The sequence below is a fragment of the Archocentrus centrarchus genome, chromosome 14 (assembly GCF_007364275.1).
Source record: "Archocentrus centrarchus isolate MPI-CPG fArcCen1 chromosome 14, fArcCen1, whole genome shotgun sequence".
Lineage (NCBI taxonomy): Eukaryota > Metazoa > Chordata > Actinopteri > Cichliformes > Cichlidae > Archocentrus > Archocentrus centrarchus.
In genome coordinates this window covers 2,555,514-2,579,296 of record NC_044359.1, presented here as the reverse complement: position 1 = coordinate 2,579,296, position 23,783 = coordinate 2,555,514, and the positions used below count along the sequence as shown (strand labels likewise).

The window sequence follows — 23,783 nt, the reverse complement described above, 5'->3', positions numbered from 1 at the left end:
TTTCCTGTCAAGCTGACCAATGGCGTTAAAGTTGCAAAGTCGCGCAACATTCTCTGTTTCCCGTCTGCCTTTGTTGTGATATTTACATTTTTTTCTTTTGAATATGTAATTAATAAATGAGCCAAATTAAACCGGAGCACCTCATCGTTACTGAACCTGTCACAGCTTTGGGAGTTTGGGGTCATAAGGTTCGCGCATCCCGCTAACGGAAGCCAGCTTTAGCTAACCTTACCGGAGCTAATCGTAGCTAGCAGTTAGCTGCGGTTTGTTTTATTTGTTTCATTTCGGGAGGAAATAAATAAAAAGCTCACCTGCGGGTCAGAAATGACGTCAGCCTCTGCTAAGGTAAGCTCTCACCTGTTTATGGTCGTTTCTTTTACAGCAGGGCGAACTGAGCTTTAAAGCCAACTTTCAGAGCGAGCACGCCATGCAGCTGCGCACAGAACTCCATTCACAAATCAGTCAATTTAACTTATTTTACTGCAGCACTAATGAGGACTTCATGAAAGCAGCTTTAAATATTTGTGTCCTGAATTTATAAAATGTAGAAGTCATTTCGGCACAGAGTTACCCGCCTGAGCGTTTCGTGTTTGAGCAGAAATCCAGCCTTTACTGTGGTCCTCCCTCCTCACAGACAGGTGTGTTAAACGTGATGCTGCGGTATTATCTGCGCACCTGAATGCTGCTGCGGATTGATCATTCTCTGAGACATCAGTGAATAAAACAGCATTAACAGTCTGCTGCCGTTTATTTGATGAGTCACCTCATTGTTTCAGCCCGGGTTAAAAGTCCTGCTTGCTGGTTCAGTTTTTCCTCAGACTGCGTACAGTTTATAGACAACATCCAGACCACCGTGAATGTGCGCACATGCACGCGGTGCACACCTGCGAGATGAGCCGGACTCAGACAGGCCGCCTGTCAGGTGTTTTCAGTTGTTGGTGGTGCAGTATTGGCTCAGTGCTGGCTGTGTGTGTGTGAGGTAAACAGCACACTGTGTGTGTGAGGTAAACGGCACACTGTGTGTGTGGTTGAAGGTGGTGCTCGGTGTAGCTTCTGCGTTCAGGTTTAAATCAGACCTCTGATTCTGTTTCCTGCAGGTGGGTGAGATCTTCTCAGCAGCTGGAGCTGCTTTCACCAAGCTGGGCGAGCTGACCATGCAGCTCCACCCGGTGTCTGACTCCAGCCCTGCAGGGTGAGAGAGAGAGACACACACACACACACACACACACACACACACATTTTTACAGGGTTCCCACTGACCTGTGGAATTAATTAATTTTAATTTTAATTTCTTACAATTTTATTTCAATAAAACTGTTTTTTCTTCTTTTTTAAGTCTGTTTGAGAGGCTGTAGGTTAGACGTGCCTGTCACCTGATACATTCCAGAACAGTTAAATAATCTTAAAGCCAGCTTCTCATCCTCGGTGGGCTGTAAGCCGGCCTCACTGGGTTTACATGTTTAGACGTCACAGCACCTGCATGCTGTACACCTCCACCCTGTTACGTGCTAACCAGAGAGACGTCTTCTTCTTTTGGTGTTAGTCGACCTCATTCAGTTTTCATGTACTTGTATACCTAAGGCACCCAGCCATCAGTAAATCATTCCCCGGAGGAGGGGAGGGCAGCAGATGTGTGCAGACTGTGACAGACTTTGGGGGTTTTTGCTTTATCTCAGCAGTAAGGTCGTTGATACAGAGTCAGTGTGGTTCACTGAGTGATATCATATCCCATCAATGAACCACATTCTAGTAAAACAATTTTATTTTCTTTTAATTTTCTCCTTTTTTTCCACTGAGATCATTCATGTTGCAGACGGGGTCAGGGTCAAATCAGAGACACAGAGCGATTATATGAACTGTGAATCATGCAGGACGGTTTGTCCTCATGTTTGGATGTTTCTGTGAGCTGACGCAGTGTTTGGGTCCTCAGGGCCAAATGGACAGAGACGGAGATCGAGATGCTGCGATTGGCCGTGCGTCGGTTTGGAGACGACCTCAACAACATCAGCACCGTGATCAAAGAGCGCACAGTGTGAGTGTTAAAGGAGCGGTTCCATTTTTATTAATGAAGCCGTTTAGATTTAGAATTATTCACCAAAAACAGAAGACAAAGATCACACGAGGCCGTCAGCAGAATCAGACAGAAAAGTGAAGGAGGGGTACGAAACTGCACGAAGCTCACCTCACGTTTGTTGTTTTCAGAGGTTTAATTTTTTAAATGGTTCCAGGGAACAATGGAGGCCAAAAAAAAACTAGTCAGACTCGTCTCTGTGGTCGTTGGGTGTAGTTACTGTTGGGTGTAGTTACTGTTGGGTGTAGTTACTGTTGGGTGTAGTTACTGTTGGGTGTAGTTACATCAACTGCCATAAAAATAATGAAAGACTTTACTGTTGAATATTTTCATCCAGTGTTACAAAATGTGAGACTTTTCCTATAATTTAAGGATTTAAAAAAAGGGCTGAATTTCTGAGGGTGGATACTGATTGGCTGACGGCTGCTCCTCTTCCTCTGCAGAGCTCAGATAAAGAGCACGGTGAAGAGGAAGCTGTACGAGGACAGCCGGGTCCCCATTTCCTCCGAGTCTCCCAAGAAGGCCGTCAAGAAAGCTGCAGTTGCCATGACGCCGGCCCCGGCTCCCGCTGCGCCCGCCATGATATCCGTGCCGACCTCACAGGTCGTTGTTTCGACGGGAATGCAGAGCAGCCCCTCCCTGGCCCCGCCCATCAAGAAGCAGAAGACGGCAGGTGAGACCACACCTTTTTTTTTTTTCCTCTCCGCTCTGTTTCAGTTTTTCTACTCTTGGATCTGTATGATGTCACAGAGAGGGGCTAGCTCTGATATGGTCATCTCAGAGGGCAGCCAGTCAGAAGAAAGTTGGCTTAGAAAGAGGGGAGGAGCTACAACAGCTTGTTTCAGACACATGAGCCGAGGCCCAGGAGAAGACAAAGAAGGATTATTTTGAACGGAATCATGTGAAGCTTCTCCGTAGATCCTTTCTTTGAAAACGACCTCTGGACTTCCTGCCACCGTGTGGTGACCTTTAACTCTATAACAAGAGGCGATCAACGCTGAAGCGCCGGTTACTTGCCCTTACTAGCGGCGAACAGCTGGTTAAGATGTAGCATATCAGCTGATCAAAGTTCCTTTCAGACGTCCTGCTGTCCTGTCTTCATTTGCTCCAGAAGTTACTTAGCATCTTATTTCCTCTCCCTGAAGTCTGCTCTGTTAATCTGGCTTCTCCTTCGTCCCTGCAGATGTGACACTCAGCGCTCTGAACGACTCGGACGTTAACAGCGATCTGGTGGACATCGAAGGCCTCGGCGACGGCTCCTCCAACAAGAAGCTGAACTTTGATCAAGGTCGGTGTCCCGCAGGTCTGCTGGATGGCCTGGGGCTCCTTTAGATCAGCCTCTGCCAGGTTAAAGGTTTGCTGTAGTTATTCCTGATCCATGAACTCTTCTTGTTTCCTCAGAGAGCCTCAACCTGGACTCCAGCCTCATCATGAACTCCAGTGACCTCCCCCTCCTGTCTCGCTGACCTCTGACCTCTCTATAGCCACCTCAGTTTCCCCCTCTGTAGATTTTCAGGACGCTTCTGTTCCCGATGTTCATCGAGTTTATAAAACCTGCGATGGCGCTCGGTCAGACTTTTCTTCTGTTGTAGTGACGCAGATCTTTGGATATGAATCATGTTTTAATTTTTTTATTTTGAAAGTCTGTTTCTGATGTTTTCTGTTATCATGAAGAGAAGCTTTGCTCCTCAAACACAGCCAGGACGTGAAAGAATCAGCCCGCCGATATTCAGTGGTTTTAGATCTCGTGTGCAGACTCGGCTCTGACCTCTCTGTGGCCCTCAGCTCAGAGCCTGATGGCTCCGATTACGCATCCACCTGTCAGTACTCTGACCCCACCCACCTTGATATTGTTGGAGACCTCCAGTTTTGACAGCACTTCCTGAAAGTTGAGGATCCGTTTCAATAAACGACAGTGAACGTGCTGCCGCACTCGAACATCAGAACAAACACGATTTGATTGGCCGGAGCTGCAAAAACGGGTTTGAACTTTCAGGTCGAGGAAATCTACGCAGCAGATCCAGATTCGTGACCTCGTTCACGGTGGCAGAGGTGAGAGCGATGAAGCCTCTTCGTGTGCAGAGGCTTCATCGCTCTCCTGGACGTGTGAACGTGACCTAACAGCTGTAATCCAGAGCGCTGCCACAAAGTCTGTGGCTCCTCCCACCTGAGCAAGCATTATGGACGCTTGCCTGCATCGTTACTGTGATCAAGTTGATCAGAAGAGTGGTCGTGATGTTTCAAATGTTTTGTTTTTTTTAAATTGAATAGTTCAGTCCATCCTCCATTTTCTGCTGCTGGTCTGGGTTGATGTCGTGGGTTTTCCATGTGGAGGAGAAGCAGCTCCACCCTGAGCTCCTCCTGAGTATTCACACTCACAGAGGCAGCTGTTGCTTGGCTTAAAATATATACTTCCTGCTTGAATGGGTGCCTGGTAGGATGTAATGCAGCACTGCAGCCAGAGGGTGGTTAGTTGGATGTTCCTTGCAGCTGTGTTACCAGCTGTTTGATCAGCACTGAGCAGAATCTGATGGGCGACGTTAAACCGACCGCACGAACACGGTTTCAGCACCTTTTGATGATTCTTCACTAATCTGATTGTTTTAAATGTCACACCGACAGTTCAGTGTCAGCGGCTCATCTCGAAGCTCTGCCGACTGTCATCGTCTCACGTTCCACCTCACATATTTACAACTACCTGTCGGGGGGGTGCACATAATACTGTCGTAACATCAGCTGAGTGGCGGCGTACGTTAGTGAAACATGCTGCTGGACATTCCAGGCTCTGTGTCAGATGTCAGTCAGCTGTGGTCCTTTCGCTCTTCAGTCATTGAATGTGACGTTCTGCGGTCTCTGGTTGCTGCTGATCACTTCCTGTGTGGATGCCACTTAAGAATAATCAGGTTAACAGGGCAGCGGCGTATAAATGCTGACTAGTCGCCGGCGGCGAAGCCGTTTACCAACACAAACAGAGGAACGTCCAGACAACGTGAAACGTGGCGCTCCTCACTAAATAAGAGGTCCAGGTGCAGCTGGCTGTACGCAGTCATTCGGAGAGTGGTTGGAGTCGGAGTTCTCATGAATTTTAAATCTGTCCACCAGCAGCTGAAACTGCTCAGGTTTCCCACGTCAGCTGTCCGTGTTCAGCTCTGATGACGTCTCTGAGGTGGTGTGAGAGCTCAGAGGGATACGATCCGTCAGCACACGGGGTCAGTCAGCAGGAAGTCACCTTCAGTCTTGTTTTAGTAGGAAGTCGGCGACCACAACGGTATCTGGGCGAGCATTCTGACTCATCGATCAGTGACTGATGTAAACCAGTTTTAATTATGTGAAATAAACTCAGAACACTTAAAGCTGTGATGATGTGTTCATTGCTTCAGTGCAGATCTGAGGAGTTTGTAAAACTTATAATAAACATTTAACCTCTTACTGTTCCAAAGGACACATTTGGAAATATACACACTCACCAGCCATTTCATTAGGTACACCTTACTGGTACCAGGTTGGACTCCAGGTTGCTGGAAGCATTCCTCAGATTTTGGTCCATGTTGCCATGACAGCATCACAGCTGCTGCATGAGAACCTCCACCGAGTCCCAAAGTGCTCTGCTGGACTGAGATCTGCTGCTGTGGAGGCCGTCTGAGGTCATAAAGGGATGGACGTGGTCAGCAGCAACGCTCAGGTAGGCTGTGGGGTTTAAATGATGCTCAGTGTGCCAAGAAAATATCCCCCACACATCACAGCACCAGCAGCCTGAACGGCTGATACAAGGCAGGATACTCCGAACTCCGACCCTAGCATCTGAAATTCAGACTCATCAGATCAGGCAACGTTCTTCCAGTCTTGGTGAGTCTCAGTTTCCTGTTTGTGGCTGACTGTCAGCCGTCAGTTACAGTTAGGGCTGGATCAGGTGACCCTGACCCCCCCCTTAGTTATAGTGCTATAGGCCTAGGCTGCTGGGGGGTTCCCATAATGCACTGTTTCTTTTTATTCACCTTATTTACTTTGTTTATACTCCACTCTGCATTTAATCATTAGTTATTATTAATCTGTCTCTCCCCCCTCAGCAGATGACCCCCCCCCCCCCCCCCCCCTGAGCCTGGTTCTGCTGCGGGTTTCTTCCTGTTAAAATGAAGTTTTTCCTTCTCACTGTCACCAAGTGCTGCTCATAGTGTTTTGATTGTTGGGTTTTCTCTGTAATCATTGTAGGGTCATACCTGCACCATCAGGACCAAACTGGGACCAGAATTCCTGGAAGAGCCGATCTGAAAGGAAACATGAGGATAAAAGTTTTCCTGGAAAAAAACAAACACTCGACGTGAAGGTACAGATTTTCTTTTATTGGTAGTTTCATATACAATATAATATTTATATATATTTATAGTGTGTACATGAATTGTTTCCACTAAAAAGTCATTCTGCGTCTTTACAGCCGTGAGATCGTCTCGAGGGAATGAACACTTGAATATAGACTTTAACTCTTCAGTTGCATAAAAATACATCATCTCATTTGTCTCACGTAGAGAATTTAAAGTATCTACAGTGTGAAAATACTTGAATGTGATGTGCTTTTAGTTCCCTTTGTCTATGCAATAAAACTCTTAGCAGCCCTTTTTTAAAGTCGTATCTCACTCTGGTCCTTCATCGACTGTCAGTCTCATCATCACTCAAAATTAAAGGTTTGTATTAAGACGGGGATCTTAAGCTTTGTTAAACATTAAATACTTCATGTTTATTATAACTGTGTGAAACTCTCAGCTTCAACCACAGCTCATGATCTTCACACAAGACAGAGCTTTACCCGGCTGACTGTTTAACCTCAGTCACACCATACACAGGTAACAGGTATCCTGGTCACATGATCACAGGTGACGCCTCCGCCCAGCCTGAAAACCCTGAAACGAGTTAAAGCTCTGAACTCGTGGCTCTGCGTCTCTTTATGCTGCGTGACCTCAGGATGGTGGGGGTCGCGGGTTTCGAGCCTGACGTTGGTGCTGTGGCATCTGTTTGTAAAAATTATCTTGCAGAACGAAACAAAACAAGTTTTATTTAATGCACAGGTTATTTGGCTTTTTGTTGAGGGACCCACGGCGACGCTAACTTACACAAGTCCCATCGACTGATGAAGACTGTGAGATGAAAGCCAGAATACTCTGAGCTGATGGCAAACTAACACTCTCAAAGCAGTCTGATGTAGGGGAAGTACGGGACCCTGGAAAGGTCATTTCTGACTGACTCGCAGCGTTCCAGAGTAAAATACTCCTTTAATACTGAAAAACCTTCAGCGAGTACTCGCCGCCAAACCCTGACCAATACCAACGTAATGCTTCAACTTTAACGAGCACAAATCCAAAATAAAAAGCTAAAGGCAACGTCTGGAAGTCCTGAAACTACAACATCCCAGTGTGACTGGAGGGTTTCTCCTCATTTTAAACCAAAGTGCTGCAGAGTTCTTCAATAATCAACCGTTTCATCTGCTCCTGAAGCCTGAGCCGAAAAAAATCCCAAGAAAACCAGCAACGATCACAGCTGGAGAAGTGGAAGCAGCAGATCAGGGATTACTCTGAATGTTTGGTCATCTGAGTGATGAAGGTGTGAGTTTGTGCAGAAATGCCAAATGTTGCAGGCAGGCCCTGAAGTATGTGCGCTCAGCTTTAACCTGTACTGCAGTCACAATGGTTTAAAAACCAGATCCAAGTGCTGACAACGGTCACCGGCTTTAAAAACGTTACCGGGCTTACAACAATTTCATTTACTAATTCTGAACAAGTATTAAACAAAGGACGCAGAGCTGCTGATCAACCTGAAAGTGTAAGATGATCATGTTAGGGCTGGCTGTGGCTGCAGGTAAGACCTGCTGAAAGTTTTGAAAGAGGAACGGCAGCTCTGAAAAGTGACGCTAACGCAGGCGCGCCTCAAACCTGCAGGCCAGCAGGGGGCGTGAGGCTTCCAGCTCTTCAGGGAAAACTTTATGAGGTCAGGGGTCAGCTTCAGTAAAACATCAGATCTGTTACTGAGCATGATTATCAGCTCAAATAGGAGCGTGCAGCATCAGAGCCACTCAAACATGGTATCCTTGGTAACATGTGGTTAGCCAATGAGAATTCAGTGTTGCTCAACATCAAGTTTCAAAACCAAGAGCGGCAACAGCGAAAACGCTCATCTGGAGGCCTCGCCAACCAAAGGTGACATCATACTGTCCTCAGCTGATCGTCTGACAGTGATTTTGAGCTTTTTAATCTATCTGCACTCTGCAGCATTCAGAGAGGAAACTCTGGGCCCAGAGATCTGCTGGTGACACCGGAGACCCTGAAAAATAAACCGAGAGGAAACACAAGCCGGATCCACGAGAGGGCTGCCTCAGGAAGGGCGTGTGGATCCACCCGCTGTGAAATAAGGGAGCCACCAAGAGGACTTACCACTCACTGATGGATTAAAATGAACCATAAATAATGGCTGATTCTTTTAGTCACTGGATGCTAACTTTCATTTTAATATTTCAAACCAACTTTTTCTGTAAAACCAAAGGAAACATCTGGCTTTAATCTCACAGGGACGGGTACAGGGACGAGCAGAATCTCCAATCACACTGGAAACGTGCGTTAAACACAAAACTGTAATCTGAGACACTTTAAGGATGAAGCCGTCAGACAGACTTCCTCTCTTTCCGTTTAAAGCTGAAAGTTTAACGAACACCAAAGAGACGCTCGACACCAGAATCCACCACAGCTCAGTCCAGCTACATAAAAACTCCTCCTCGCTCCAGAGCTACCGACAGCCTGGGATGGTGTTTGTGCAAAGTTTAAAACACACACACACACACACACACACACACACACACACACACACACACACACACACACACACACACACACACAGACAGAGGAAGTTGTCTTAAAGCTATGGTTTGTCTGTACAGCAACAAGAATTTGGCAGCATGTTGTTACCTCTGAGGAAAGTCTGTCCGGCCTCAGAAGCTTCAATAAATGATTAAATGTCTGATTTAAATCTGAATTTTGCCACTTTTTCCTGGATTTTATTGAAATAACAGTTTTTATTTTAGCCTGTGACAACTTTGGCTTCTTTAAAGAACTGAAACTTGGTTTGGCGTCGGCCTCATCCTCCGACCTCAGGACGTAAATGTGCTGGGTGCGTTCGTCTGGAGCGGGACAGACTCAGAGATGGTAACAGGTCATGAAATAAAGCAAGAAAACAGAAAAAGCAGCAAAACTTAACAGCATTTCTTCCATGAGGATATGCGATCAATCTCTTTATGGAAAGAAAGATTAAAATGATCTAACTGTGCAAAGTCGTGACAACAGAAAAATCTGCCTCTAAAAAAAAAAAACCTACAAAGCTTTCGTGTCTCTGAAGCCGGCGACGCTGGAGCAGCGACCGGCACTCAGCGGTTCATTATTTTTGGGAATGAAGACACTTCAATAAAAAGAGCTTATAGAGACTCTATATACAAACACATCTCACGGGTGACGGTGGAAGAAAAACCTCAGACCTGACGTTTAACGAGCGCGTTAACCCGACCACCGCTCCTCCGAAATGAAGACATGTTCAGGCACGATGAGTGATCCTAAGAAACTGTACAGTGCTGTGCAAGTGCAAACGCTGGAAGCAGAACTGCAGCTCGCTTCTGAAACCTCCGCCCACATAAAATCTCCGCCTCCGACCCCTGACCAGAGGTCAGCTTTGTGCTCATGTGTTGAGTCATCACAGAGATGACAAAACTCAAATACTATGAAATCCAGATCAGTGAATTGGTGCTTATAGAAGTGACATTTTTATAGGACGCCTGTACAAACCTGGTTACTGCCATACGGAGTGAACTCTGAATCATACGGAGCCTCCATGGGTGTGTGAGCCACTCACAAACATCATCCTGGTGTTTGCAGGGTAGCTGATTGAAACTGCTGACTGCAGGGTAGTGCTGCGAGCTGACTGTGTAGGGATGGATGATCTGCCCAATAGTTTGTGGTGTGCAGTGGAAGGTTTCTGGTTAGTCTCAGATAATTTCCAATTGGCACAGAATAGTACGCCAAGCAGTTTCTGATGAGTGCAAGATAGTTTGGCAAATGGTTACTCATGAGTGCCGGACAGTTTCTAGGTAGAGCTGGATAAGCACTGATGGACACAGGGTAGTACACCAGCACCCATCAGGAACTATCTACCCCAAACAGTCTGGTGAGTGGTGAACTTGTGAGATGGTTTTTTTTGGTGTGTATTGGAAAGTTTTTGGTTATTCTCAGATGTTTTCTTGTAATCACACTCCCATTGAGGCGCCAAAGATTTTAAAATAAAACTATTAAACTATTCACACCCCAGGCCAGGCATTATGACTGATATATTACCACAATGTCAATACTTATCTTATTATCTTTAAGGGGGTTTGTACCATCAACAGTCTGATCTTTACCACTCTGACGACCTCAGGAAGAACTCAGTGAGAATCTAGACTCTCCTGGAGGTCCTGGTGGTTCTGACAAATCAGAACAGACTGACGGGAGGGAGGGTTAAAGCATAAATGTACCTCAGAGGAGGAAGAGCACAGCTTCTTTCTGCAGATTCAATATGTACAATCAGACCCTGCGGGCTGAAGGAAGGTCAGCGCACATCAGCTGCTCCGACTATTCACATATAGATACACTATTAACAAGAAGACCACCTCTCCACATTTCCACTAACTGAGGACCAGTTTGGAAAACCAGCCAGAAACCCGACCAAAGTCTGTCGAGATTCTTCCTGAAAAACAGAAGGATTCAGTCTCAGCCATGACTGAAAGTTTTCATTAAAACACAAGTCTTCGATGGCTGAGACTTTGATCAGTGGGAGAACTTTGCCCCGCCTTCATGTGGTTTTGGGATTAGGAATGATAGCCTTGGTTCATGGATTCAGTGAAGTGCCAGTCCAGATGTTCTTCCACTGATCCACAAGTCATGAACACTCATGACTTCCTCGTCTACATCAGCCTCATCATTTCTACATCTTCCTTACAGAAAGATTTTACAAATGTGACTTCAGGAAAAAAAAAAAAGGTTCTGCGGAAGTTTCTGAGTTTGGTTCAGATCCCGTCGACTGAAGTGAAACCAAAATGTTCTGGAAGTTCCTCCAAAGACCATTTTGACAATAGTCTGCATTTCAGTCTTGATTACAACTCAAGACCTCATCTGACCTATCCAAGTAATTAACCGGAGAGAACGCGTAACTTCATAAACAGCATCACCCGACTGGTCCAATCGGACAGGAGCCCTGTGGTTTCATCCACCCATGAGCTGAGCTCCATCTCAGGCTTCAAGAGATTTTAGAGAAATGAAGCCAAAGTACGAGACATCCTCTGGCTTTTTTGCTTCCTTCTTTAGTCCTAATTACTGCTCGATGTTCATGTAAGGATTACCCAAAATCCTTTTCAGTCCAAGTCGGGTCTTTTCACATTTCCAGCCCAACACAACACAACCAGTGTGTCTTAAATTTCTCCACAAATTTTCCCAAAATCACTTCTACTTGCAATGATGATGAGGTCTCTCTAGGTCATTTAATCTGCAGTGGGTGTGGCCTACACATGGGGTGGAGCCACAAAGTGACATGATTCTGAAGATGACACTCCAATCAGCCAATGGGAACAGCTGGAAATCTACAGCATTGACCCCCCCCCCAAAAAAAAAAATATCCAGGCCCTCTCAGAGGGCAGGAAATCAGCTGAACTAGAAGTGAAAAAACATCTTCTTTCTGCTGCAGGAAGAGGCGGGGCTTACAGGGATGCTGACAGATGACTGGAGTGGATTTATGCTCTGATGAAGGTCGAAGTTCCTCCGGCTGCTGATGGTCAGTCTGCATCCACAGTGACGGGTCAGGGCTCTAGGTGAGGTGGGCTTTAGTGTCCGGGGTGTTGGTGGGAAGTGAAGGGGGTGAAGGAGGTTGGGGGAGAGAGAGAGAGGGGGCGGGACTGAGGACTGACTCCTCCCACAGGAGGAGAGTCTGCTGCTGACTGCGAGACACTGAGGAGAAGAGATGGAAAAAAAGATCAATTTTCACATTCTAAATTTTTAAGACAAATGCACCTCTCAGGTGATCCTCACCTGACTGTGTAGCTGCTGCGGTGGGCGGGGTCTGTTACTCCAGCAACAAAAAGCTTCTTTGGAGGTCCGTCTGACTCCACCCCTCCTGAGAGATGAAGTTTCCCAAATTTATACACCTTTATGACAAAACTGTAGAAAAATGAATGGTGATTAACAGTAAAATGTTTAATATTTATTGTTGAATTTACCTTTCCTCTTCAGCGGAGTCAACGCCGGCCACCTCACCGTGGCGCTGACCGCAGGTCTGCGGGCAATCGACACATTCATCAGCACACCAATGCATTAAATACAGAATAAATCTGCTTTTGACTTTCAACAAACCTGAACCTCCTGGTAGGGCTCGGGGACGAGTTGGGCGTGACACCGCTGTCGTGCGTTGGAAACCACTGAAGAAGAAACGTTCCAGGTTAAATGATCTGAACTTCTCACACTGTGAAACCTCCTGATCCGGATTTACTTTCAGGACTTCAAGATGGTTAAACTAAATCCAATAAAGTCTCTTATTGGTCTAAAAACTAGATTACCCATGAGCCTCAGCTCAGCTCTAGGCTAGAATAAAACAGTGGTCCCGAACCTCTTTCAAGCCATGGACTGGTTTACTTTTAGAAAATATTTCCCCGGACTGGCCCTTTAAAGTGGATAAATACATCAAAATGAATGATACGACTGTAATCAAAGTAGTTTCAAAGTATAATAATAAACATGAATCCACTCCTAACATCGCGCCACAGCATGAATAACATCCTCTCTGGTCGCCATGGTAACATTTAAACATGCCTTCAAAATAAGATAGTAGAAATCGCCTCAGTCGGATTCACGTGGCCCATTGAATTTCATCTGACTTGTTAAAAATCTGTCTTGAGTGTAAGTCGGATAAAATCCGATTCTTCAAAATATCCGACAGTTTGGGGTCTAATATCGAAATTTCTGCTTCTGCTTCATCTCTGGATTTGCTGCAACAAATTTTATAATCTCGTATTTTTGCTCGTAAGTGCGAGTTTGTAGCCTACGCTTGCCTCCTGCGGCCATGATTGTCTCCGGTGAAATGAACTGATACAGACACTAAAGCGTCTCCAGGGGTTGTTAGTGTGTGTACTTGTGCATGAATGAGCCGATGCATGGAAGTGGAGGGACGGGAGCTGAGGAGGGTTTAGTGTGCTAAACTCATCCGACTTATGGATCACATTTAATTGGAAATGTATTACAATGGGAATAGATTTTTCATCCGAGGTAGGTGAAAATCCGACTGATTTAGGTGATATTTTATTGGAATTAACGTCAGGAAAAATCATGACCTGCAGAAGCCATCCGACTAGAGCGAAAATCTGATTTGTGCGACTTCGGCGAGTTTTTTACTGTATAACGTGCATGAAAAATACAGCTGACCATAACGCTGAATCAGTGTGAGCCCTGAGCTTGTTTCTCTGCTACTCATTTTTGCTAGCTTGTGGGTTGGCTGGGTTCGGCCAGCACACACACCAATACAAGCCTTGACTTCACAGGAGAGGCTGCAGAGCTGCGGTGTCAAGCATCGGAGAGAGTCGGCTTGACTTGGCTGGGTCCGCCTCGCTGCTATCCCCGGTGTTGCTGAATAAAAATGGACCAGTTCTTATATGGTGCTTTTCTACTCTAGTTGAGCACTCAAATATTTAAACAAGTGTTATGTAGGCCGACCAACCTATTTTGTTAAGACAGACACAAAGCTTTAATTTTAGTGGTGCCGTATCACATGACCAGAAGCATCTTGGCACGTCAAGAGGAAGTCATAGAGGGAAGTAACAGAGAGAATCTGGCCATTTTTCAAAATAAAATGTTCAGACTCAGATAATAAGTAAAACAGAAATAATGTAAGTTATTTATTCTTTAAGTGCGGCCCGGTACCAAATGTCCCACAGACCCGTACCGGTCCACGGCCCGGGGGTTGGGGACCTCTGGAATAAAACATCCTGACAGGATAAACCATCAAATACCATCAAAATAAAAGCAAGGCAGCATGAAAGCTGGTGTGTAGATGCTCACCACTGATGTGTGGTCATGCCACTGGCTGACTGGAGGAACTGGGATCAGACTGGAAGGACTGGAAGAGAGCGAGAGGAAGGGTTAATGTGATCTTGTTTAATCCTCATAGAGCCAGAGGAGAGTATTCAGACTACCTGAGTCTCTGCAGAGTCCCTCTGAGCGTCATCTCCGTGTTCTCCTCCTGAGGTGAAGTAGAAAAGCAGACACTGAAGCACCGCTTTTTGATTATGTGGAAGACAAACAGAGCAAATACAGGAAGAACGTGCTGTCGGTGGGAAACGGGAGGAAGTCATCTGTCCTCACCTGCCTCTTGTGGTCGAGCCTGTCTGCGGTCAGAGAGAAAGGAGACAGAGGGACGAGCTGGAAGAGGAAAAATGTGTAAAACAGGAGCTAAAAGAGGCTAAAACATCAGCATCACCAAAGCTCTAATATATCAGGACAAGTTTCAGTTTGTTCCTCCAACAGAAAACAAAGAAAACACCTGTGGGAGGAGGAGGAGGCATGGAGTGTGTAAGCTGTGCTGCCATCTTGAGTTTGCAGACTGTAACTACGCTTTTACCGTCAGGAGTCGCATCTAAAAGCACATTTTTCAGCTTCTATTATGATCCTATCATCACTTATCGTTTTGTAAATGATTGTGTGGCATTTGTTAATCTCTGTTATCATTTTTGACAGTTTGATGTCCGGCTTCTGCCCGAGTTTCGTTTAATAAAGTGTGACATAAATCAAAGTTTTATTAACACGGATTAGATTTGAAAACTCTGCGTGACCTCCACTGTTCATCATTTAACTCTAAACACACACACACACACACACACACACACACACACACACACACACACACACACACACACACACACACACACACACACACACACACACACACACACACGTACTTTAACTAACACAGTCAGTCAGACTGCTCTGCAGTCCTGCTGTCCCGTCAGGTGTGAGCAGGCTCTGTGTGCATGCAGTTAAAGGCGACCCCGTCTGACAGAATATAATCTCAAAGCCGTTCCCCGATTATGATTCAGACTTGGCTCCTTGTTTCCTTCTGCCAGGATACAGCAGTCACATGATTTTTGTGCCTCGTGCTGTTCCATAAGCTTCGGTCTTTCCCCCTTCGGTTCAGTGAGGGTTGGAGCTGATTGGTTGCAGAGACCTTCTGGTTTCAGTCCTCGATAAAACTTCAGCGTTCATTGTAGATGTTTGTTCCACGCTGATGCAGCTGATCTACTTCCTGTGCAGCCTCTCTTCACGTCTCCCTCTGGTTTCAGTTCTGGTCTCAGCAGCTGTAACAGCCTGCCGACCTTTATGCCCTCAACAGGAAACACCTGACCCCTCAGCTCAGAGGACTGTGTTTACTCTTTTAGCTCCAACGCGGTGACACGAGCTTCCTCACTCGCTTCCCCGAGTTTAAAAAACCCTTTAAAAACTGGCTTCATGTTTTTATGCTGTTTTTAATGCTGTGAAGCACCTTCCAACTCTGCTGTAAGAAATAAAGTTCAATTATTATGAACATTATTTTAAACTCACTGTTCCAGAGTTTCAGAGGTCTACAACAGCAAACCTGAACCAAATAAAGACCTCGGTCCCAGCAAACATGGCTGATACAGTGACGTCATCGCTCTGGTCCAAACTCCTTCAGGTAAGGATGGGAAAAATGGAGTCGTAACCAGACGGATGTAGACACTGCCGTGAAGGTCAGACCGGCTCTTCAAAGAAACACGTGTTAATCGGCTTTCCTAACTGCTCCTGAAGTTCCTGAAGATGTTTCACCTTCTCAGCTGAGAGGCTGATGGGCAGAGAACCACCATCACTGAACAGAGGTGGTGGTCTACAACACAACCATCAGCCATCCATAACCAAGTCCTGAGATTATTCCAAGGCAATCCAACCCCCACTCACACTTGAGACCCCAACGACTCATATGATGACAGGGTGGATCAGCGACTCTCAAGTGACGCCTCCATCCATCCATCCATCCATTCTCTTCTGCTTATCCTGTTCAGGTTTTGAGGTGGGGGGGTGGGCTGGAGCCTATCCCAGCTGAAATAGGGCGAGAGGCAGGGTACACCCTGTACAGGCTGCCAGCCTGTCGCAGGGCCAATGTGACGCCCCCACTGAGGGTTAAATACCCAGACTCGCCATGAGCCTTGAAGATGACCAGTGAAGACGCCCAGCTTCCTTCAACTCAAACTCTTCAGCCAACCGTGACTCCCAGCAAACACTGTGAGGCTGAATAACCGTCAGCTGACCATCTTTCCTCGATGTCTGGCCTCAGCTAAAAAATGTTTTTAAAAATTGAAGTTTTGTTGACGTCGGAGATGCAACGTCACCACCTGCTGGATGTTCCTGTTGGATTTTCCAACAAACGAAAGCTTCTGTTCGAGAACTGTTTTATAACATCTGTTTATCAAATTTAATATCAAATGACTGACAGTTCTTGCTCTGACGGAAAGGTCGACGCTTCAGTTTTTGTGATCATTGGCATTTAATTGTTACTTCAGGGCTGTAAACAGACAGTCACACCTTTATGTTTGTCTACATTCTCATTTGTTCCTCTTCTATCAGCTGTTACCGACCTGCGAGGGGCAGCTGGGGTTGATGGAGACACTGCTGCGTCTGTACCGAGCCGAGGACACGGGACTGAAGACCGTCATCCCGTCACTGAGAGAGAGAGAGACACCAATAACATCATCAATAACACGATCAATAACCTCCCATGCAAATGTGACAGAGCGTCAGGTAATGGCTGCAACTGAAGAAGAGATTTGGACATTTACATCTATAAATATCTTTATTTGTCTACATCACAATATAGAACCTTAAACAGATCTGAGTGATTAACAATTTATGTTCATATGTTCGAGGTTAAAGAGGATTCCTGACGACCACCTGATGAATATTTAAATCCTTTTAATGGTTTTCAGGGTAATAAAAACAAGAAGTGGGTAAGAGGAGTGTTTTTCAAACCAAACAACTGCAGAACTATTTAATTTCACATATTTTTATTTGTTAACTGAAATAATAAGTAAACAAACTGTAGTTTAACTGTACAGTTTATATCAGTGAGGATAAAAAAAGGAATAAACCTTTCTTTGCTCCATCAGCTGCAAAAATAACTGGCAGATTAAGGAAATAAAGAAAATCAGGCAGACATATAAACAGTATTATGTTGGTTCGCTAGTCCTCTTTATATTGTAGGATAGCTGGGGAAAACAGAATAAACACAACTAAAACAGTTAATTTTATTACATCGTACCGGTTATAAGGCCGAATTAAAGACTGGATCGTTGTATTAAGAAAACGAATTTTATTAAAATGCTACCTGGGAGCTTTCTGTGATCAATAACCTTAAAATTAACGTTTTTTTTTGGACGGCGTTCATCGCTGGGTGTAGTACCACAGACCTGACACTTGTGATCATGGGGGCGCTGTTCGACCTGCGGAGTGCCCCGCCTCCCGCTCCGCCAGCTGCGCCTGCGCACTGGTCCACTTCCATCCGTTCCATACCTTGGTCCACAGGCCGGGCTGCAGCTGCGCCGACTGCCGGGCTTCAACCTCTCGACGGCGGCGTCGGGCTCTACTCGAGCCCGGTGGAAGCCCGACCCGCAGGCCTCACTAGCAGCAAATCCAGAGCCACCGAGTCAGCGGGCGGAACACCGAAGCTCGCTTGTCTTTACCGCATCTCTTTACGAAAACCTCCTTCTCCGTGTGTGACTGCCGGCCACAGCGACATTTATTGCACGCAACTGCGCTTCACTTGCAGTTGCCGCTAACGTAAATTTTACGACTGCGTAAAACAGAGGAAAACACGCAGAAACAGCCGCGATAAAGTTATTTAAAAGCGCCCAGCGGAGCCTCCACCGACGGGCCCGACTCTGCGGGGAAACTTTTAATCCGCGCAGCTGACGCGACTTTTAAGATTAGCCGCGGAGCTAACTGGCAATAAAAAGCTCCGGAGAGAAGAAAACCGCTAAGGAGACGCTCCGACCCGGACCAGTGCGCCTGTCCCCGGGAAGCGGCGGTCACACGGGCCCCGAACCCACCGAGCAGCCCTCCAGGGGAGCCGCGGAAAGTCCGAAATTAACAGTTTGAAAGATTTTTACAACATAGTCCTTCAACCAAAAACAGGCAGCTCACCAGCTGTGGAAACAGCGCCGCCGCCCGGAGACAAGCGGAACTGCAGCCCGGAGGACAGACGCGTTAAAAACAAAAAAGTTAAATTGTTTTTAACTCCAAAACTCAGATTATCGTCATATATGACGGATATTCTCACACTTTTAGCTCAAAATAAATCAGTATCTAACACATCTGAATAAAAAATAACTTCCAAATACATTTAATTGTTTAATCTAGTTCCCACTGATTCAGTTTATTATTATTAATTCTAATATACAGCAGAATATGTGGTATGATAACAAATAACTAGTTCATATCAGTTTCCTGTCACTTTGGATGGTGTGAAGGTGAAACTGGTGTTAATGGAGTTCTGTGTGTACTGTAGTGTTAACAGTGATCAATCTTTAATAAAGTATCTGATTTTTTTTTTTATATGAAGTACTTTTCTGTGTTTTTAAAACTTTTTATGGATGGATGTAAATGAAGGTGCAGCTAAAATATTAATTTGTTTAATAATAATCAGCAGAGGTGGGAAGTAACGAAGTACAAATACTTCGTTACTGTACTTAAGTAGATTTTTCAGGTATCTGTACTTTACTTAAGTATTTATTTTTCTGACTACTTTTTACTTTTACTCCCTACATTTTACACAAGTATCTGTACTTTCTACTTCTTACATTTTCAACAGATTCGTTACTTTTTAACGTCAGAGAGAAGTTTGCATTTCCGGTCAGTGCGCCTTCAAACATCAAACGATCTGAGCCTAAATGGAGGAATAATAACATATAAGAGACAATCGTACTGGTGTATCCTCCATCATCGGGGCTTATCTCGTACGAAGGGATTAAATACGCAAACCCATATAATTAATGTCTCATTTATAGCGCTATAATCAGGGGTCACAGCGGGCCGGACCGAGTCCGTAAGTTGCGCTGCGGCACATAAACAGCTTAGCTAGCGCTACTGAAGAGGAGCGAGCATGAAGGGAGTAACGTGTGGCAGGTAAATGCAACGTTTGTAAATGCTCAACAAATATCAGCAAACACACAAAGTGTGTGCAGTTTGTCACACAGTGTGTCTGCTAGCTAAAAGAAGAGCTGCTGTATTTCAGGGAGAGCAAAGAGAGAGAAGTTCACTCAGAGATGGAGAAAGAGGACAGAAGAGAAAGAAGAGAGGTTAGATTTAAAGGTAAGGACTGCAAAACAAACTGAAGTATGTCGACTTTGTGTAATTCAAAGATTCTATGAAAATACTGCAGTTTAGTGTTTAATAAATAGGTTAGTTTGTTGTACTGTATTTACAGTAAAGCTCTGTGTTGGACTGGAGCACAGTGGTTGTGTTCATGGTCAGAGTTACAGGTTACATCAGTGCAGCAGAGATGAGTTTGAATCAAAGCTGCTGATGCCTGAGATTCATTCACTGAATCCAACATTTCTACAGCCTGTATGCTGTCAGTGTAGGGGATGGAGATCAGCTCAGAGAGCTGTGAAATACTGGGTTACATCTTGTGGAGTTCACTTCATCCACACAGAGCAGTAAACCTCAGAGCAGCAGCAGCAGGTCAGCTGATCACAGCCTGCACACCAACATCATTTACTGCAGCTACAATAGAAAGTTGTGATTCTTCTCCCCATGCAGAGCCACTACAGCTGATCTTAGGGTTCCTCCACCTTCTGAATCCCACTGTAACCCCTGAGTATCCTCATGTTGGTGTTTAGGTGGAGGCACAGTCCCCTCTACTATGGAGGACACAGAGAACAGAGCTGTGTTTAAATTCACTTTCACAGTTTGTGTCCTACATAACAGATTCAAGCTGAGAGCATTCATTAGGATTAAAATTTAGATTGGAATAATGTTTGTATTCTCAGTAATATTATTTTATGTTATTACAATAAATATAATGAGGTTCGGTTTGTTTTACACAAAAATAGCAGGTAGAAACATCCTCCAAAGAACTACTTTTACTTTCTTACTTTGAGTACATTTCAGAGCCTGTACTTTTTTACTTTTACTTAAGTAGAGAAGTTGAACAGTACTTCGACTTTTACTAAAGTATTTTTAACATAAGTACTTGTACTTCTACTTAAGTACAGAATGTCAGTACTTTTGCCACCTCTGATAATCAGTCAAAAAACTCCCAAGAATCTGTGTGTAACTGTTTAAATGAAACACTTTAATCTGATTGGATTTTATCTGGGTTATTGTAACACTTTAAAAGGTGCAGTGAAAATAAGGAACAGATGATATTAACTGAGAAGAAATGAAGGCCACTCTATCGGCTCATTTTCAAATGCTTTTTTTTTAACCATTATAAGAATAATTTAGTTTTTAAAAATTCAGAAAACAGTCACATTTGTCCAGGACAGCGACTTTAAACAGAACTCAAAGGAATATTTTGTATTTCAAGCTTAAATTGAGCGTCCAGCTCAGGCTGTCCCTCACAGGAAGTGCCCTCACGATTAACCTGCGCTCGTGTGCTGCAGGCGTTCAGGGGGGAAACCTCAGCAGGTCCCACAGGGAACGTCAGGAGAGCTCTGCAGTTAGGTTGCAGGAATGTTGCCGGAATGTTGTGGTGTTTCCTTTGTTGTTGTGAATTCTCCATCTGTGCTGAGTCGTCATCTCCAAAATATGGTGAAACGGGACACCGGCAGCCCTTAACCCCTTCACTGCCGAGCAGACATTTCCCACCAGGAGAGACAGAACTGGACCTGAACCTGAACCCGGAGCAGCGTCAGACACAAACAGCTGCATAAAGTTAATTCAAATATTCAGATTTTACACCCAAAAGCACCCAAAATGTGTCTCAGTTGATTCAACTCTGATCATGATCCAGCAACATGAATCTCTACAACATCCAGACCTTCAGTTTTACACTTGGAGCAAAAGTTTCTGTGCAGGTGTAACACCTGCAACTAACCATAGCAACCCCAACACTACAGCAACATCCTCAATTCAACCAACCACTGCAACTCTGCGCGGCAGCCTCAGCCCAGAAACTAAATACAATAGCAACAGAAACACAGCAACTAGACAATGTTTGACACTACAGCAACCACACGGGGCAACTTCTGCAATTATGTCAAACAGTGTAATTACAGCAATGCCTGCAACTAGGCATGGCAAATCTAAACCAACCTCTGCAACACCTGCAGCTACGGCAACCTTTGCATCTACAGCTATACAGACCAATCAACATGGCAAGGTCTAAAAACAATCACTGCAACTATCAACAGCAGTAATACTAGAAAAGGCAACTTCTGCAATTTAATGTACCAACTTCTTCAGATAAACCAACCTCTGCAACTATAGAAAGACCTCCACTGAGAACTTATGCAACTAAACCAGTCACAACAACACAAACACTGCAACAACAGCAACACAGGCAACAAGGCAAACAGCTGCAACATATGCAACTAAGCATGACAAATATTGGCAAAACACTGCAACTAACGCATGCAAACGCAACTAATTAACCAGAGTAACTACCAGTAACCAGAGTAAAAAAACCAGTAACACCTACATGGAGACAAGGCAGCCTACACTTCAGCGCACACCCGCAATCAACACAACAGCTGCTGCAACTAAATATGGCAACTCTGTGACTCCCAACTAAAGCAACCATTCCAACAAAGCGACTGAGTGCAGCCCCTTACAGTCCAACCCCCCGGGCTCACGACCCCGTGTAACGACAGTAAGCAGTACCGCTCCCGGGGCTGCAGCGCTGCTGCCGTCGGTCACTTTAACGATCAAACCTCCGCCGAAGCCAGGAGGTTAAATCTGGAAGAGCGGAAGAGGAGGAGGAGGAGGGAAGGGGCAGATCCTGCCTTCCTCAACGGAGTTAAATAGTTTCAGGAAACTTTGATGAACTTTTCTCCGATGTTTCCGTAAAAACTGCGAAGCTTCGCACCGCGGGCCCGCCCACGCAGAGGAGCCGCGGGCCGGAGGGGAGCCGCGGGCGACATGTCGAAGAGATCCGGAGCGTCTGGATGTGACTGGTAGGTGGGTAAAAATGCTCCGAGGAGTCCCCGCTGCTGGTAAACAACGTGCGGGCAGAGCAGGGCGACAGGAGCCGCTGCAGAGCTCCAGCCGCACAGAGGCTTTAAAGAGCTGCAGTCACCCTTTACAACTTCATCAGTCAACTTTGTGTGCAACCACACAGAGAAAGTGGTGATAGATGATTTTAAGCCAGCAAATTTGTCTTAAAAATATCTGAACCTTCCAGATTGTTGAACCTGTTGCTTAGTAATTGATCCCCATTGATTTTATTTGACATAAGTGCAGCTTTACATGATTATTGATTGGTTATGGGTGTTAATAACCTCCTGAGATCCTACAGCAGCTTTGCATGATTTACACTTCAAATAAGCCTCTTATCTTAAACTGAGACTTAGTTCATCATCTGTCTGAAACAAGCCCTTTTAGCTCCTCCATCTTTAAGCTTCTGATTGGCTGCCCCTCCTACAGACCGCTAACAGCAGATGGGCGGGGCTTCTGTCCCCTAAAATGACCAACATTAGTGATTATCTCTCTCTGTGACATCATAAGGATCCAGGTGTGGAAATACCTGGCTGTAACACAGTGAATGACCTCATGTTGTGGATGGATCATCTCAGATGTTCTCTTAGCTGAAGTTTGGTCTGTTTATCCATGTCTTCTTCTTTCTCGATGGCTGCTTTGGCTCCGCCCATCAAGGACCCTCAGCTTGAACTACAGCTGAGAACAAATTTCAAAGTTTTTACATAAAAAAAATGATCAGTTTACTTTTACACTATTAAAAGTGACATTAGTGGCTGTTATTTATTTTTGGTTGATCTTCTGTTTTGTTTGAGGAGGATGGAGGGAGAGAAAGAGACGTCTGAGGAGAAGGAGGAAGAAGAGGAGGGGGAGGAGAAGGAGCTTCATTATGATCACCTCGCAGAGGCGTCCTCTGTGGACTACCAGGACCATCCCATCATGCACTGGGAGGAGCTGAGCCAGCGCATAGCTGAGTTGGAGAAGCAGGAGCAGGAGCGCAGGGAAAGGTCAAAGGTCAGCTGTGGATAATGTTCAGGGTTTGAGGCTCTTTTTTAGACTACATTTCCCATGATGCGCTTCAGCATTAGCTGAGAAGTGGAAAGCTGAGTTTTTGTCAGCAAAACTGATGATGTAGTCCTTTCATGGTTTCCATCAGCTGTAGTTTAACCCTAAACTCAATCAGCAGGCAGAAGGGGGTCCTGGGCTCGGGCTCAGGTGAGGTTATGAATCCAGTACAGGCTGCACTCTGCTGGGAAAACTGAAGCACCAGAGCATGCAGTTCATCTAATGTCCACTAGGGGCTCCAGCAGTGAGTCAGTCCACTTACCATGTTTTTGGTGTATCATCCTCTTTGCAACTGCCTAGCAACACCTAGCAACCTTCAGCAACCACTGGGCAACTTGGCTGATCGGTTTCTAACCCTGTTACCTAGACAGCAGCTAACAGTTACAGCATGAGACCAGATTATA

General features: G+C 45.3%; 2 protein-coding genes across 2 annotated transcripts; one reads left to right on the top strand and one right to left on the bottom strand.

Moving 5' to 3' along the window:
* Positions 1-22: 22 nt before the first annotated feature.
* Positions 23-5,365, top strand: LOC115792613 (chromatin complexes subunit BAP18-like). Its single transcript, XM_030747215.1, has 6 exons — positions 23-345; positions 1,098-1,192; positions 1,931-2,032; positions 2,515-2,744; positions 3,255-3,359; positions 3,473-5,365. Exons 1-6 carry the CDS (start codon positions 325-327, stop codon positions 3,535-3,537), a joined length of 618 nt encoding a protein of 205 aa, XP_030603075.1. The 5' UTR covers positions 23-324; the 3' UTR covers positions 3,538-5,365.
* A 1,025-nt stretch (positions 5,366-6,390) lies between these two features.
* On the bottom strand, positions 6,391-17,875 carry LOC115792612 (protein FAM122A-like). The gene is made up of 9 exons (XM_030747214.1): positions 17,589-17,875; positions 16,761-16,845; positions 14,479-14,535; positions 14,310-14,356; positions 14,176-14,233; positions 12,478-12,542; positions 12,345-12,400; positions 12,157-12,241; positions 6,391-12,075 (listed from the first exon to the last, which is right to left on the bottom strand). Exons 1-9 carry the CDS (start codon positions 17,687-17,689, stop codon positions 11,952-11,954), a joined length of 678 nt encoding a protein of 225 aa, XP_030603074.1. The 5' UTR covers positions 17,690-17,875; the 3' UTR covers positions 6,391-11,951.
* Positions 17,876-23,783: the final 5,908 nt, after the last annotated feature.